Below are 18,306 nucleotides of genomic sequence, written 5' to 3'. Positions count from 1 at the left end.
TTTATTTAAAACAATGTTAATGCACTATTTAATTAAAGTACTCATCTGTTTCTGTTCATGATGATCATGGTGTAAACACAATTTGACACAAAGAGGAAAGCAAACTGAAGAAAGACAGTGCAATTAGCCTAATTATGTTTTTATGAATAAAGGGGGTTTATATGCATTTTCTTGCAAAATTCGATCCTTTAATCATAATGTATCTAAAAATATTATTCTTAGCCATTAGTTGAATTAAAAGTAAAAAAGTGAGCTCCAAGTAGTTGTTTGATATTGTTAAAACAAGTGAGATGAGCATGAAGGCCTAAGTAAAGGTGAAAAGTAATGAGGAAAAGAAATACTTTATGTACTTTCTCTATTTAAAGTAAATAGTATTAAAATAGTGGTTAAACATGTAACATCACTTTGGGTTTTAAACTTTGCAAGGAGTCAACAAGAGGAGCATTTCAAAACCATAACTCACATTATGTCGGGCACAAAATGTTAAACCAGAAAAATTATAAATTAAACTGATTGATGAATTTGGAACAATAAAGTACAATCATCAGGTGAGAAACTACTACAATTTTCATTGTTATCACAAAGATATATCAACTTTTGTGAACTGTGTTAAATATCAACAAAATCAATAAAATATACCTTCTTCAAAGACTTCCAAAGATTTTCTGAACTTATTACTCTTTCTTGAAATCTCTTAATCTTCATGAGTATAGCCACACACTCAAAACATAGTTGAATAGTTTCCATAGAAACCTGAAAAGAAAAAGTTCGTTTCGGTAAGCTATTAAAAAAGTCTTCAGTCAGCTATTATAAGTAATATTACTCGATGACTTTTTCTGGAATAGATATTATACTTACTGTTGCCTTTTTTAAAATAAGTTTAAAACATTCCTTGAGACTACAATCGTGTAGGTTCGATAATTTTCTTTCAGAATTTAAACATCCATGACATATCTCGTCTTTCAGTGGGTCCATTTTAGTCTATTTAAATATCACAATTCACAAAGTTATTAGTATATTCAGTGTAGAAAAAGAGTAAACAACGAGTATTGGCTAGCAAAACATCAATTATACACTTACAGCTAACGATAACTTGCGGTAACGACGATTTGTAAAATACAGATTAATACATTTGATAATTAATATCATGTCAATGTCAAAAAACAGTCAATTAACATTTTGTTTGTGTTTGAAGCTTAGAACTTTGTTCATAGCAATAGATGAATTATTGATATGTTTAATAAAGGCCACAGATGGTAAAATGTTACAACATAAGTATAGCCTCTATGCTGTTTTCCGACAATCCGATATCCGATAAAGATATTTTATTTAATTACCTATTAGAATTTACATAACTAAAGCATATATGGTTAGTGCTGCCACATTCTGACGTGAATTTTCATTTTCATTGGCGAATTAGGTATCCTTTTTTTTATTTTTTAACTAAATCAATCGAGGTTAAACTTCTAAACATTCTGGAATCCATATCTTACTTTTGTATAATAAATGTGCGAGCAATTTCCTGTACTAGGTTTTTAAGTTCCTTGTAATATAAATATTTAATCTGTCCACATGTGTGACAACATGTGTCCTAATAAAACTAGTGGCGCTTCATGATCATTCTTCAATCTAATAGGCAAATAGATGACCAGCCTCCTGTACTTGACGCACCCCGTCGAATTTTGATGTGTCAACCATACGTTAGCACTTGGTGTCTCCATTCTCTACGTGCAACTTGGTCTGTGCCTTTGTTGCTTAATGCATTGTTTTGACTTTTGTTTTCGCATATATAAGGTTTAATATTGACTTGAATAATATAATATCACATATAAAATGCGATACGGTTTTATTTTTATTGTATCATCATTATATACGCTCGTCCCATAAATAGTACTATAAAAAGATATTCAATAAAAATAAAATAATGGAGATTTATTTAACTACAAATCATGAAATCATCGAAGAAAATGCTTACGAAAGATGTGTTTGTTGCAATCGAATACAAAACAATTTAACAAATTTGTCTGTTTGTAACTTTGCATACCTCATTGAACGTTTAGTGGATGTTAAGGTTTGTGTATTTTATTTGCGTTACGTGTATAGTTACGTGTTTGTAACTTTTCACTTGCTTGGAAACTGAGCCTTAAGAAAGGAAAGTACGGTGTACATATTATTTCACTTTGACTATTTTTTACTTTTCAGTTAAAAACAAAAATATCTAAAATATGTGGTGTTTGCCATTCAATTTTAAAAAGGATTTACAAATTTACGAAACAGATGGAGGCAAGCTTTGGACTAGATATGCAGGTATTTATTCTTTGAAATATACAGTTCAGTTTAATTCAGATACAAACTTAGTTTCTATGCTTTTATTATTTATTTAAAATTAAAAAGGCTACACAAAAATTATTAATTGAGTAGGGAAATGTTAAGTTAAGTTAAGTTAACTTAAGTTTTTTAGTTAATATTAGATGAATATTTGAACACATTATTTAAACTTCATATCTGGGAACGAAACCACACTGTAGCTGTCAATTAAATTAATTAAAAAGAATGGTTTAACTTTAATGAATTATTATGGCTTGATTTCAGTATACATCAAATACAAATTGGTTTAATCTAGAAAAATCTGATGTAGTAACACTAGATACACAACTTCCAGTTAATCAACATAATAAATTGACAGAAGTTAATATTAAAGCAGAAGATATTCCCAAACTAAAAAATGAATTATCAGAACAGAATGAATCAAGTCACAGTGATGAGAACTATGATGAATTACAAATAGAACCCATAGGACTTTTACATGATAAAAAGTTGCTAGTCACAAGTAAATGTCATAAAACAGTATTACCAGTTACTAAGAAGCCCCGTACACAACTAGAGGCTAATTATAAAGGCAAAATTAAAATTATAACAATTTCAGTAGATGAAGTTATGAAAGAGAGAAAAGCAGAACTGCTCAATAAAAAATATTTGAGACTGCCATATAAGTGTGAGGGCTGCATAGTTTCATTTCACTATGAACATGGTCTTCAACAACATCTAAATAAGAGTCACTTTCCAGTAAGTCACATAAAATAAAAATATTTTTTTTCTGTTACTTGTACATACAATTATAGTTATTTATAAAGATTTGACTTGAAAATAATTCAAAAACTTGCTTGTTATGATCTATAATGATCAATCACTTTAAGAGTAGTGGGGCTGATGCAGAGGTGCAACTTCAAACACAGACATTGTGCATTCCAATCTCGGCTGTACCTCAATGGATTTTTTAAACTATGTGCATAATGAATAATGCCTAATACATAAAGGGTGATCACCTGTAAAGAATCTGTTAAATGCCACAGGTATTTCTTAATAATATTATATTGACACAAAATCATTTTTTTGTACATCATATTTCGTGGCAATATATTGGGTTATTTATTCATATTGCATAATTTGAACTGTTATTGATGAAAGATTTTTTCATAGCACAAAAATGGAATTAAATGCTCAATATGTAGTTGCATATTTCCAACACAATTATCATATGATGGCCATAGCCGGAGACATTTGAAAAGGTAATTATTTCCATAACTCTGAGTTTCATAATCTTGATTGTACCCAGCATATGTCACTCGATTTCACTATTTCAAATGTGATATTTCTCTCTGATTTAAATGAATAGATGTTTTTAACATAGTAGGTTTGGCTTAAACGACTTTACCAGGGGCTTGGACGAAGTAACTTTTCGACATTTGTGATCCATGAAAGACAAACGATTTTGTATGAAAATGGTCACATGATGAAGGGTAAGCTGTCGAAAAATGACTTTGTTTCAAGCCCGATGTCATTCAACCATTAATGATGATCAATATTCTGTATTGAAATTATTATTCCAGATATGAATGCATTCCATGTGGAAAGCGTTCGATGGCTGTATATCCATTGTTAAAACATTATAACGAAGTACATGATATTATAAAGGAGTCTTATAAGTGTAAGAGATGTAATTTTGTTACGACGTAAGTATTAAAAGTAGATTTAAGTCAGATATAAACGCGAATGGAAAATCAATGCAGTAGTCTAAAGGAGATTTTTTTTTTAATTTCTTCGATTAGCGATATAAGGATGAACAAGTTTTAGGTGCTTGTCGTCATCGGATAGTCATTTATTATCAGAATCGTTATTGGATGTTACACACTGAGGCGTCTTTTTGAATTCTTTTTTTTTCCCAGAAAATATTCAGAACACCGTCGACATAGACGAACTCACGGACGTAAAGCATTCTGTAACCTCTGTGATAAAACATTCGCGAATAATACGTCACTAGCCGTGCATGTCAGGTAATTGATTTTATTTAAAATAAAGGAAGAAACCATTACTTGAAGTTCAATATTCCTATATATTGCCTTATTCTCTGAGGCTTATAGGCCTACCAACCTCCCTAATTAGCTTTAATGAATCTTCCAAAAATACGCCACATTTGAAATAAAAAAATCCAAATATACATTTACTGTCAGTTTGTAATAAAGGTTACATATAACTGTCACTAAACCCTTAATCATTCTTTTAAATCGCCAAGTATTATGTTTTACAAAATGTTTGTAAAGATATGCCATGGTCATATGATATCTTAAATTATTCTTTCAGTTCGGTACACAATACATCGAACGAAACATTTCCGTGCGACGAATGCGATAAGGTGTACCATAAACGAGCGAGTCTTTTAGCTCATCAACGTTCTCACAAACCCGGTTTTTTTTACTGTGACGACTGTCAGAGGACGTTCAAGTCGAAGGCAATCCTTTCTACGCACTTAAAACGTCATTTGCGGCATGCCAAGGATGATGCATGGCGGTGAGTTAATTGAAACTATAGTTGATTTTATTACACAGAAATGTCATTTAACAGACATCCTTAAAAGAGTCATTGCAGAAGAGTGGGAACGTATTCCTCAAAACGACGACTTATGCGTCGTAAGTATGACGTAAAAAGGAGAATTTCTCTAAATTTTTGAATTATCATAGACAATATCTCACAGATACTCAACATTTTAAACCTATAGGAGAATGAAAGGCGAGCACAATATAATAATCTTAATATACAAGGTGTCCCAAAAGTCGACGTCTGGTCGAAATTTTCTCATAGGTTAATGCCACAAAAGTTATCAGAAAAATTAAAAAAAAAAATGTATTTTTGAAGTTATGGATATTTTTTTGTTATTCCAGAAAATGCACACCCTGTGACAGTTTTTTCATTCCTGTTGTTACAAATATTTACTTTTTGCCAATTTTTTTTCTCTTACGTCATCCCGAATAGTGTTTTATGTAACCTATGATCCTAAACTCTGTGCTGATCACTCCAACTTTTAGGAAAATGTCATTTTATACCGTACCAAGTTTTCAAAATTAATTTTCGCACTAGTTCAACTGATCGTCCTGAAAAAAAATGTATTACTCCAGTTTGGCAAGTAGCTTTAAAAGTTAGCGCATTTAATAAGGATTCAGTGGTATAACACTGAGTCCATTATTTCTTAGATCGGCCATAAGAATTTTTTTTTGTTAAACAAAGTCTGTTTTTAACAATCTCTTTGAAATTACAACAAATGATTCTAGCGCACCCAAAACGTTCCTAATGACCACAGCGTGGTTTAAATAAGATGGAGAGAGACATTCCATAAAATGTGAGCGAGACAGATAGTGACGCTTATGACATACGGACGCAAATAAGTAAAATAGACAGTTTCTTTTTTATGATTAGATTTATTACTTTTTTATAAAAGTTGTTCAAATTGCCGTCCTTCAGCTGCAATACAGGCTCGGCATCTCCTTAAAAAAGATCGTGAAATGAAGCGGGCAGATCGTCCATTATTCACAAATTTTACTGCTTCCGCTATTCTACATTTTGAATCGATTTGGAATAGACTTTTTCGTTTACTGCTCCCCAGTAAAAAAAATCAAGAGGATTTAAATCGGGTCAGCGGGCGGGCCACGAGATTGTACTACCCCGCCCTATCCATCTGTCTGGATACTCCTCGTTAAGGTGGTTTCGAACTAAGCGGCTGTAATGCGCTGGACAACCATCTTGCTGGAACCACATATCTCGTAAAATAGTAAGCGGCACGTCCTCCAGCAAATTGGGCTAATGATTTTGTAAGAAATCTGAATAAATTTCAGCATTTAATACTTCTGGTACCGCAAAAGGCCCTATGACTTTTACGTTCAAAATTCCAGTCCACATGTTAACTTTGATACGGTACTGTGATCTGTCTGGTCTCATCAATCGTGGATTTTCGACGTGCCACTCGTGCAGATTGTGTAGGTTCATGTAGCCGTCTTTTTTAAAAGTTGATTCATCCGACCATAAAATTTTTCCTTAGAATTGTGGGTCTTCTCGGTGTTTTTGAATTATTGTTTGGCAAAAAGCAACCCGAGGTTCATAATCTCGAGGTAATAAGGATTGTACTCGCTGTACATGAATGCATGGATCTCATTTTTTTTTAAAATTCGGTGAGCTGTACTTTTGGGCACACCTGTGCTGGCCTCAATTCCACGTACCGAACAACTTGGGTCCTCATCAACTGCTTGAAGGACAACTGCCTCGTAGGGTAGTGAAATTCTACCTTCACCGTGCACTTGGTTTGGCAGTCGGCCCTCAGAGAACAGTAGACGGTGCACATTGGTAAAAACTCTGTGATCCGGATAGCGATCTGCATTAGGGTATCTCTCGCGATACCGTCTAGCGGCTTCACTGGCATTACATAAACATTCCCCATAAATGAGGTGCATGTTAGCATATTCCTGTGTAGTGTACGTAGCCATGGTATGGTACAAATACACAATAACACGTAAGTCCAGGGAAAAGTAAAGGTCGTCGTAGATCACAAATGTAAAATCCAAATCACAGCAAACAAGTCCGTAAACGAAGCCAAAGTAGTTAGAACACAAAATAACACCAGCGAATACGAAAAGATGCGTAGTAAACGAAGGAGCGTTGCGTACTGACCTGTAGTGCGTGTGTCAATAGCAATAAGTAGCGTCACTATCTGTCTCGCTCACACTTTACGCCATCTTATTTAAACCACGCTGTGGTTAGAGAGAGAAATTTTTAAAAACAGACTTTGTTTAACAAAAAAATTTTTTATGGCCGGTCTAAGAAATAATGAAGTAAGTGTTATACCACGTTAGAATCCTTACTTATTAAATGCGCGAACTTTTAAAGCTGCTTGCCAAACTGGAGAAGTACATTTTTTTTTCAGGACGATCAGTTGAACTAGTGCGAAAAATTAATTTTGAAAACTTGGTACGGTATAAAATGACATTTTCCTACAAGTTGGAGTGATCGGCACAGGGTGTAGGATCATAGGTTACATAAAACACTATTCGGGATGACGTAAGAAAAAAAAATGGCAAAAAGTAAATATTTGTAACAACAGGAATGAAAAAACTGTCACATGGTGTACATTTTCTGGAATAAAAGGAAAATTTCCATAACTTCAAAAATACATGACTTAATTTTTTTTTAATTTTTCTGATAACTGGTGTGGCATTACTATGAGAAAACTACTTGACGTCGACTTTTGGGACATATATGTTTATAAATCTCCTGTCACGATGTGTGTCCGCGATGGACTCCTAAACTACTTAACCGATTTTAAATTAAATTGGCACACCGTGAGCAGTCTTTACCAGTAAAGTACCACGTTATTGAGGCTAAAGTATAAATTAAATTTATTTTGTAGTAAACGAAATACCGTGAAATTCAATTATTTCAACTTTTTAAATTTTTGGTGTTAGTATAGCCAACCACGTGTTACTTAGACCGAAGTGTAAATCAAATTCAAATTATAGTGACTATATTATTCTTTCGTGTCACGGTATTAAAACCACATTAAGGAGAAGCGAAGTTCGCAGGGGCAGCTAGTAATTTTAATAAATTTCTAACTGCTAGGCATCTGGAAAGTAACAAAAAGTCATATGTCACAAATACTTATTGAAGAGAAATTACATGAATACCATAACAAGGTTTAAAGTCAATTGAAAGGAAAAATCGTTAACGTTAATCGTCACTTCAGCGTTTCGTATTATAACCACGTCTGTGACACACGTAATGGTAATTCCACTGACGCGGTGGAAGATGAGAATTGATGTTCTTGTTTGCCACAATTGATCTTGTACACTGTAACTTTCAAATACATGTCAAAGTGGGACATCTTTGTCGTTTGTTGTTGTTGAAACTGGTATCGCGTTGTAAAAAACTCAACATTAAAGTTGTTAGTTTAAAATCGCAATCGCATTTGGGAGTTTCGGAGTATTGGCGCTGGCTTTTTAAGTAAAAGCAGTTTATCATAGAGTTGAGAATACTGTTACATAATACGTCAGTAATCTTGATGATTAACAGGAAACATATAAAAGTACACACAAGTTTTGTGAATTACTGAATTGTTGCGTAGCAAATAAGTATTATATTAGATCGTACAACCTCTGTCCGCACAGACTATAGAGGTTGGTAACTCTGCCATAGGGTATGAAATGGTATGTGTATTCATTAAATCTTACCACTTACAAAATGTATTATAAAATAATTATTTTTAGGTATAAATGTAATGATTGCGATGAAAAATTCATGGTGAAACGAAATCTAGAAGACCATATTAATTTCGAGCATTTAAAAATAATAAAATATGTATGCGATGTCTGCTCAAAGGTGAGTTATATAAAAAATATCATCTCGATATAGTGGCGTTTTTCATATTTATTTTTAGACTAACTACTGCTTGTTTGACTTTAGTGATCTGTTATTTTTTCCAGAAGCGCAAATCTAGTAACTAACTCTCGCATCTGGGGATTAAAAGTGTGATATTTTCCAACGACGCATTATTTTTCTTGTTGATATAGCTACTAGTAAAGTTGGCCAAATATAACCCAAATTTAACCCCATTTAGTTAAACGTTTCTTTTACTGCCATATAATATTCACCATCACTAAACACCCATTTTAAAACATACATATATATCTTAACACGCTAAGGATATACGGAATGCTATTTATATGACTTCAGTAAATGAAGTCAAACGAGAAACGAATATGCAATACAAAGACTTCACGCTTGCGCTATCATTAACAATTTTAATTTAAAGAAAAATTTGTACGCGCAACTTTATTAAAGTGCTTGCACACTTGTAAAACAATAAGTGTATTCTTTTACAGGTTTTCAAAACACATCGTTGTCTTACAAGGCATGTTAAGAGTGTTCATGAAAAAATTCGGCCACCAAAGAATAAAATATGTGATTATTGTGGTCGGGGATTCTCGGTAGGTATTTTAGATATTATTTACTGTATGATTGTATAACTGTGTGCATATTCAGCCACGCTATGTTTAAACGTATTCAAACTAAAGGTTATGTTTTCTCGAAGCTTCATTCATACATAAATTTGCTATTGCTGCTGACACAAAATTGTTCAATCTCCCTACGAATATTCGTTACAACTAAATGAAATGTTATGTTACCCTTTTCATTAGAATGTTATATAAATTCAAGGCATATGGTGACCAAACGAGCTTTTTCAGTCCACAGCAGAGTTAAAAAATCACATCACAACACATACTGGAGAACGCCCCCACAAGTGCCCTTACTGTTCAGCGACGTTTGGCCAAACAGCATCTCTATATACTCATAAAAAACTTGTACATAAGAAAAATCTGTGAACATTTTGTATAAAGATGGAGCTTATTTTATGTATAATTGTACCTTGTTATCTACAAAAACTATTTAAAGAATCATTTTAAGAAACGTCGTTTTATTATTATTATAGCACCTTATACATACTAGGCTTAGATTAAGTACCTAGCATAGGTCATATAAAAGACTCTTTTGCAAAAAAACGGGCACCTATGGAAATTATGTTCTACAGTCGATTACAGTTAATAAAATGAAAATTTCTCTGACGTAGTCTGTATACTTTAAATTATTAGTAGGTTTTATATTATTTTTAAAACTTATGTACACTGCCAAACAAAAAGAAGTGGTTAGACAAATATTTTTTTAATTAAATTAAATTACAAAAAAAATATTTAAAAATCGTATAACGAGTGTGACACGTTGATCGAAAATCACAGCTAACTGGGCATTCTTTCCGCGATGTTTTAATAACGTTTTGAGGAATACGTTCCCACTCTTCTGCATTGGTTCTTTTAAGCTCCCTGGTGTTCTGTGGAGCAGGTTGCACTGCTCTTACTCGTTTCGTTAGAACACCCCAGGCATACTCAATTGGATTGAGGTCAGGACTTCGAACTGGCCAATCGGATAAATAACGGATCCCAACTTGTATGTACGCTTGCACGTCGCCACAAAGTGCGGGCTAGAAATGAAAAATGGAGCTTAATAGAGTCATTGCAGAATGGGAACGTATTCCTCAAAACGACGACGTATGCGTCATAGGTATGACGTAAAAAGGCGATTAAATTAGACAAGGAATAAACACCAACGAGCGAAGGGCAACCCTAATAAGATAAGTTTGACAATTGACTGTAGCCGCTGTCAAAGTCACCTATTAAATTTTGACAGAATCGTGAAAGCGTTTTAATTAAAAAAAAACAGAATTGTTTTGTATTTTTGTTTTTTTGACAAATTATTAAAAAAGAAATTGTCTATTAAGCAATAAGATAGGATAATAACAATATGTATTATAAACTAATCAATTATTTTATATTTAAGTCTCGATGCAAATTTTGAAATAGCAAAACAATGCTTCAGACAATAACTGTAAATAAACAATAGAGTAAGGTTTAATGAATTAAACAAATAATGTGATTAATTTACAATGGCAGATGTTAAGATGAAAGTAAGTTTTCGTAAAGGTGTCTGCAATGGATGTTTAAGTCTAGATCGAGTTACAAGTTCTATTGAAAAACAGGATCTTTTTATAACGTTACTATCTAAGGAAACACAGTATATGGTATGTAAATCTTTATTTTTTTTTTGTGAAACTTCTATAAATTTTATGTAATAAAAAGATAATAAGTTTGTGGGTAAGTTTTTTCATAATATACACTATAATGCAAGTAAACAACTCTCTTAGATATCATCGGACAAGCCACTGGTTTTCCATAACATAATAGATTTTAATTACAGTTTTATATCATTTCAGGAGCCTAAGTACTTAAGTATCCAGCTTTGTTGGGAATGTAAATCAATGTTGCGAAAAATAAGTCTATTTCAACAAAAAATTTGTGAAGCACAATATATATTACAAAATTCCATTAGTTTGGATCATAATACATTTGTAAGTTAGCTTTCATCTGTTAAGTGAACCTAATATTATTTTCAGATTATTACACATATTCTATTTACCATCTAATATGAGCCACTTTGAATATGTGTACTATATATTATTTATAATATTTTAGATTTCAACAACAGTCTCATTGTCTACATTAAGCACATCATACAACCCAGAATATGATTATATAATAAGTCATGATGAAGCTGAAAAGGAGTCATTAAATTTACCAGAACCTTTACTTGTTGATACAATAAAAGAAGAAATTGAAGTGTTTCCAGATACCCTTAATGATAATGACTATGACAATGATTTTGATAGTAATGATTATATGAATAATTGTGATGTAAATGATGTAAAGAATGAAAGTCATATTGATAACAGAAAAGATGTACAAAGTAAAGAGAAACAAAAGCAATGTGGCAAGTTTGAGAGGAGAGCAATTGTTACAACATTTGATATAGATTTAAAAAGTCCACAGAAATATTATGATGAAGTTAATGTAAGTAACAATGACATTTTGCAAATATTGGATAAAGAGAGGAGCTCTACAAAAAGTTTAACAAAATACAGAATAAAATGTGAGTGTAAGAATAGATTTAAGAAATTGTTAGATATGAAACGACATATGGATATTGATCACTTAAAGGTAAATAGTTTTTTTTTTATATTGTATTGTAGATTCTTTATGCACCTACTACATATCTAAAATAAAATGTATTTTGTGCATATAAATGTGAATTAAGCACATAAAATAATGTTCAACTTGATGAATAACTATTTGATATGATCAAGATAATGTGATAGTTCCTTTGCTATAACAATTACTTAAAAGCACTTGAAATTATGATTTTTGCAATTAATGAATGTTTATATCCATGAAAGAAGCCTGTATAAATTATATTATATTTAATAAATATGTGTTTCAGCCGAATCCACCATATAACTGTTCTGAATGCTCTCAAATGTGTGAATCTATTACTGAACTACACAGCCACTGGCAGACACACAATCTTTTATATAAATGTATGTTTTGCTCACAATATTTACAAAACATCACAGAAATAAAATGCCATTTAATGAATCACACCAAGTTGTATACATGTAAAAAGTGTACAATACAAAGTCAGTAAGTACAATAAGTAAATTTAAAAATTATTTTATTTCATTTTTATAAAGCTAAAAATAGTCTATGATAAGAAAAATATTAATAAGAATAAATTAAGCTTTATAAAAATATTAATAATGGAATGACAATTATCACTGGGTTATTTGACAATATTTTAAAAACCATTGAACATTGTTTATTACTATAAAACCTACTTAAATTCTGTTAGGTATTATTAGCTTTAAAAATATCCTATTAAATATTCATAATTTTAAGAACCCCTTTAAAATGTTATAATATATAATATGTTTAATTATCAATTTTCTTATAGGTGTTAATGATCATTTTACATTTATTTTACTGCATGACGCTTTTTGAAGTCATATTTTATACAGATTACTCTTAATACTTAATTTTTATTCTGTGAAACAGCCTATTTGGATGTGGATTATGGGTATTTTAAAAAACTTTTTATCTTTTTAGTTCTTCACAACTTTTTAGAGAGCATTATACAAAGTATCATACAAAATTCATATGCGATTATTGTGAAAAAGTATTTCATTGTAAAAGACTTCTTGAAAAACATATTGTGTGAGTATTCAGTCTTATAATTTTTGCTTTATTACAAAAAAGATGTTTAATTTTTTGTCAAACTTCTGTTATACTGGCAACCAGGATTTGTCTAATCATTAACAAAGCACAGAAGAGATGAAATCATGTTTTTAAAATAAAAATATCAGTTAAAAAGAAATTCTCTTATTCTATATTAACATATAAAATCTTAAGACACTATTAGTAACAAATTAGGGATCACTTAAAAATTAACATTTATTGACATTGCATTATTTTTACAGAAAAACTCACTTCCCTTCAATATGCCAGGTCTGCAACCGAATGTTTAGCAAATACCATTCGTTAGAGGTGCATTACCGAAACTTCCATCCAGAATTAATATACAAAACGGTCAAGCGCGAGTTGTCATACTGCGTTGAGTGCGACCGACAATTTCCAAGTCAATATGTATATAAACGACACTTGAAGACTGCAGCCGCGCATGTTCAGAAGAAAACTATTAAGTATGTATCTAGTTTATTATAATCTACATATGTTCCGGCTCGAAGGATCAAAATTGGGAGTTACAATATTATATTAAACGCTGTTAAATATGTCACATCATTATGACGTTATAAGCTATGGATATAGATTATAGAGGCGTATCCTACATAAACATTAAGCAAAAGAGTTACGATATACGATATATAGATACGGCCCTTAATAAATAATTATGATTATTGTTATTTCTAAGGTTATTCGACGTTCTGCTTTACTTTTCTAAATCCTGTTATTGTAACATGATCGTAACAGACAATTTAATCACAGTGTAGCACAGTAAAGTTATAAAATGTTGTTGTCCATACATTTTTCTTTGTTCCAGAATTCCATGTCCGGAATGTGGAAAGGTATTCTCCCGTAAGGCGTATATGAAGAACCATTACAAGTTGGTTCATGTTAGATCGTCATCGCATTACTGTGAGATTTGTAGTAAGGTAAGTCACATGCTTATCTTGTAGCTTCAGCCATTTTAGTAATAATGGGCCTACCAAAAACTTAATGACTTCAGTTACTGAGGAAATTAAATATGATATTTATTATCGAATATACAAGCGCTGTTAAGTACCGATCAAGTACTTAGTATTTGAGCTCACTTTGAAGTTTTGAAAGCTTTTGATGTCCTAGGGTCCGTTCAAGTATTATGAAAGCACTAAAGGAGGGGGGGGGGGGGGGTTTGGTTCTTTTATTGGGTGATTACGTGAACTGTTTTTTACACATTACCCTTACATTGTATATGCTTGAAAACGAATTGCATTTTCGAGGATTCATACAAAAAATTAATACGTTTATGTACTGTTATTTTGATATATGACAGGGAGGGAGAGGGGATAAATTGCAGTAAATCTGTTTACGTTAGGTGAACGGCTCTCTAGAGTTATAGAATCTACTATTATTAAGCTGATGCTCGTTGTTGGTTCTAATCGTAATGAAAATTGTGTTGAATAGACAATTTGTTGGCCGTAGGCAAATAGTTTATTTGCCTTTGCCTATTTGTCTACTGGCCTTGAGCATGCTTAAATGCTCCTATAAAAAGTCCATTGGTGAGGGGTTCGAACGACCCAGGGAGGAAGGCAGCACGCTCAATCCACTAAGCCAAATAGTAAAATTAATGGTTACATATGTTTTTAGCATTTCATTAGCGGATTTTCACTTCGCACTCACAGGAAGTTTGTACACGAAAAAACTGCGAAGCCGAAAGATAAAATTTGTGATGTTTGTGGACGAGGATTTCATGTAAGTATTGGAAATTTGAAAGAAAAAACAGAATAGCTGTTATTGTGTTGCACCACTGTGTGCACTCGCCGAGTACCATTTTCAAGTTGCTCAAAAATTTGAATATAACGCTTAGGTTTGTACACCGTACTATTGATAGGTACAATGAATTCTCCAGTGTTGCGGACAAGAAAAATAACTGGCCGGCCACACTCCGCAAAAACACCAGCAGTAATCAAGGCGCGGATAGCAAGAAGACTAAAATGATATATCACTCATTAAAAACTGATCAGTTCTTCTCTTCCTTATTGGATATAATGGCGCAATAATTATATTATAATCTCTAATATCTTAAATTACTGAAACGCAACGAAAATATGTCAAGTTGTAAAGAATGTAATCGATGTTTGGATCTGATAAATTTTAGTGACCAAAGACGTATATAGTGTTATTTCAAAATAATTTTCAGACAAACCGGACGCTTATAAATCACACAAGGACGCACACAGGTGAGCGACCATACAAGTGTTCGTACTGTCCTGCAGCGTTTGCACAGTCGTACGCTAGAAAAACGCACGAACGGTCGCAACACAAACATCTCTCAGACGCAATTATCATTTACAGTTGAATAAAATATTGCATTAAACCGTATTTAATTGAACTGCCTTCTTGTTTCATAGTTATAACATCTCTCTTTCTAAGAAATGTATCTGCTTGCTGCGTTATTCTAATTTACCGAACATTTCTATATATCCAAGAATTATACTCAGTTATTTATATCAAAGTAAAAGGAAGGAAAAGTCGAAATGTATGTTTTACTCACAGTCTATATTTATAATAAATTTACAATATATCTCAATGCATAAAGTTATAATTAATTCAGCCTTATTTGTATAAGTTATAAATAAAATTCATTGTTATTAAAGTGTAAAATACAATTTTACATACATACTTTATATATTTAATGTAATATTGAAATAAACTGGCAGTCAACTGTCGGATCAAACAAATTAATTTTATTCTCCAAGAATTAGTCCTTGGGTATATAATGAAAGTATGAACAACCAACAGCAGATCCAGCAGCCAGCCTTCAATTAGAAATGCAAATTGGAGCCAGATTTGTATCTATTGTAGATATTTATATAATGAAATTCCTACTGCATATACTAAGAGTTATATTTAGAGAAGAGACTATACGCTAAGTATGACTCCCGTACGTCAAATCTTTATCATATCTTGCTGACATATTGGATGTATACTGGGACTGTCTGGACTCTGAGTTTTACCCTTAGTTTGACATTGCTTGGATAACCTCAGCATAATTTAGGATAATACTGACTTCAATGCTTGTGGACATGACCATGGGGAGTCAAATCCACAAAGCAGGGTACTTGCTTTTAATAGTATTACAGAGGCAATTTAAAACAAATTTTATATCTAGCATTACATTAATGATTGTGCATAAAAATAATTTTGTTTAATTTCATTTACTTATTGCATTTTCTACAAAAGTACAAAACAGGTGCATTATTAATACATATTACTAATTATATACATGTAAAATTAATGATAGTACTTAATAGTAGTTCCTATTTAAAGATACATATTTTACAATAGTGGTTCATACTTGAGGTTTCATATTACAAGTTTATTTTCAAGAGTATCTTAAGATATAAAATAATTATAATAATATAATATTTTCAGTAAATATGTCTATTAATCTGTGCCCACACAACTAAGATTATTATTTTCATAGTATATTAAATGTTTAATATTCAACACATTATACAGGGCTTACCATAAACCTTTGTTGACTATAAGATAATCATAGCCAATCTTCTCTATATATCTATGAAGTAATCACTGGTTACTGTGAAACTAAAAAACTGTTTCATTAGATTGTTATATGTTTGTCATAGAATCTATTCTATGGAAAACATATAATTTGTAATAAGATTCTAACCTTATTACAATGTTTATATCACCATACATGCCGTGCATGCAAATTAATATAGTAAATTATATATTTCTACTCAGAACATATGTACACTAATACTGTTAATAAGACACAGGTGGAACATGAGGCATCATATTTGTATAAATACAATGGTTTTCTGGCTTCATGGGCTCCATTTGGATATGTGTCATTACTGGAGGTGGAGGCTGGTACTGTGGAGGAACCTCTTCTTGTTTAACACTCTTTTTCTTTTCACATTTTTTAAATTTAATACCTAATTTATTAAGTAATATTAATCTTAGCGATTCCTTACCACCTCTATAATCTAGCTCATGTTTAGCAGCAGCTAGAATCTTACCTAACGTTGGTACTTCTTTTCTTGACGCGTAACTATTTACTATGCCCCGCAGGGCACACAGTTTATAGTAATCTAACTGAACTTTGGTTTTTCGCATTCGTTTCTTCTTAGGTCCAGTCATTTTAGTTTGGGTCGCCTCAGCTCGCAATCCCTCCCTTTTTATTCGTTTTATTGTACTTTCAGAGAGCCCAGTTGCTGCACAGGCGCGTTTTACTACATTTTCCACTGGAAATGCATATCCTCTATTTTGCTTTTCGCTTTCGAAGAATTTTATTACTTTGAATATAATTTCGCGTGCTTGTCCATCTATAGCCTCTTTTTTCTTTTTGTCTACTTTTGGCTTGTGCTCTGGAGGCGGCGGAAGAGGTTCTACTTGCTGCTGATGTTGAATATTTATCTGATTTATATTTTGTTGTTGTTGATGTATGTGCATCGGTTGTAAAGTACTTAGGACAGGCACGTCGTGTAAATGGGCTTCCATTTTGATAATACAACTTACAGTTCATAGGAAAATACTAAATTATCCTTCATAATTAATTGTATTCGTCGCTATATAAATTACAAAATTTATGGAAACAAACATATAAAAACTAAATATTTCTAGGACGCCATTTGACATTCAACTTTAAAAATACATTTGATATTTTTGACTGGTATATGTCACCTTCAATTTGAATGTTGTTTGGCACTGACAGCTAAGATTACAATTTTGAATGAACTCGATACTACGGCTAAAGTCTACTATAGTCTACTTTCCTATCTTTAGTAGTAGGTTAAGGTTCTATAGTAGTCGTTGATTAGTTTGTATACCTTTTGAATAATTACGTTTGCTTGTTATTTATCTATCTATATATATAAAAATGAATTGCTGTTCGTTAGTCACTAAAACTCGAGAACGGCTGAACGGATTTATCTTATCTAAGTCTTGAAATGTTTGTGGAGGTCTAGGGTAGGTTTAAAAGGCGAGAAAAAATCGAAAAATTTCTGGAAAAAAACCCTAAAAACAGCCCTTTTCTATTTCCCATACAAACTTTTGTAAATAAAATTTAGTACAATATGAACTTTATAGAATAGCAATAAAGTTCATATTAAATTACAAGCACTCATTGTTGTCTAAGCAATGTAGGTGTGTTCCTAACGTCAAAGAGTCTATTTGCACTATATTATCGCTGCACAAAGTTCAAATTCAATCATATCTATCAAAACAGTGTGCGTGTTTTCGTAGGAGGATTTTGTCGCGTTCCGAAACTCAACAAAAGTGACAATAACGCGAACCCGACCTA

At 32.0% G+C, this 18,306-nt stretch overlaps 4 protein-coding genes across 8 annotated transcripts in view; 2 read left to right on the top strand and 2 right to left on the bottom strand.

Annotated features, from left to right (window-relative positions):
• The window catches only part of LOC123714956 (zinc finger protein 431-like), a 28,283-nt gene extending 27,130 nt beyond the window's left edge, over positions 1-1,153 (bottom strand). For 3 of the 4 annotated variants that reach the window (XR_006754375.1, XR_006754376.1, XM_045669664.1), the window contains exons 1-3: positions 1,081-1,153; positions 859-981; positions 640-753 (exon numbers count right to left, since the gene is read on the bottom strand). Coding sequence is in view for 2 of the 4 variants with exons in the window: in XM_045669664.1 (XP_045525620.1) it covers positions 640-753; positions 859-981; positions 1,081-1,149 (306 nt within the window). In the remaining 2 variants the exon portion in view is untranslated. The other variant, XM_045669665.1, reaches the window with a different exon arrangement.
• A 536-nt stretch (positions 1,154-1,689) lies between these two features.
• LOC123714960 (zinc finger protein 624-like) lies at positions 1,690-9,885 on the top strand. Of its 2 annotated transcripts, XM_045669673.1 has the most exons (11): positions 1,690-2,071; positions 2,203-2,307; positions 2,593-2,830; positions 2,927-3,066; positions 3,481-3,569; positions 3,891-4,013; positions 4,227-4,334; positions 4,642-4,848; positions 8,586-8,697; positions 9,201-9,305; positions 9,564-9,885. In XM_045669673.1, exons 1-11 carry the CDS (start codon positions 1,925-1,927, stop codon positions 9,699-9,701), a joined length of 1,512 nt encoding a protein of 503 aa, XP_045525629.1. In that variant the 5' UTR covers positions 1,690-1,924; the 3' UTR covers positions 9,702-9,885. The 2 variants fall into 2 exon arrangements, with proteins under 2 accessions (XP_045525629.1, XP_045525628.1); XM_045669672.1 differs by having other exon boundaries at positions 1,691-2,071; positions 2,593-3,066; positions 9,564-9,884.
• Positions 9,886-10,627: 742 nt separating this feature from the next.
• On the top strand, positions 10,628-15,369 carry LOC123714959 (zinc finger protein 708-like). The gene is made up of 9 exons (XM_045669671.1): positions 10,628-10,951; positions 11,144-11,278; positions 11,403-11,924; positions 12,205-12,404; positions 12,867-12,974; positions 13,238-13,459; positions 13,819-13,930; positions 14,625-14,729; positions 15,178-15,369. Exons 1-9 carry the CDS (start codon positions 10,817-10,819, stop codon positions 15,334-15,336), a joined length of 1,698 nt encoding a protein of 565 aa, XP_045525627.1. The 5' UTR covers positions 10,628-10,816; the 3' UTR covers positions 15,337-15,369.
• A 303-nt stretch (positions 15,370-15,672) lies between these two features.
• LOC123714962 lies at positions 15,673-18,023 on the bottom strand. The gene has a single exon (XM_045669676.1). It carries the CDS (start codon positions 17,502-17,504, stop codon positions 16,767-16,769), a length of 738 nt encoding a protein of 245 aa, XP_045525632.1. The 5' UTR covers positions 17,505-18,023; the 3' UTR covers positions 15,673-16,766.
• Positions 18,024-18,306: the final 283 nt, after the last annotated feature.

Source organism: Pieris brassicae, chromosome 10, assembly GCF_905147105.1.
Source record: "Pieris brassicae chromosome 10, ilPieBrab1.1, whole genome shotgun sequence".
NCBI lineage: Eukaryota > Metazoa > Arthropoda > Insecta > Lepidoptera > Pieridae > Pieris > Pieris brassicae.
This window is presented reverse-complemented; position numbering and strand designations above follow the sequence as displayed.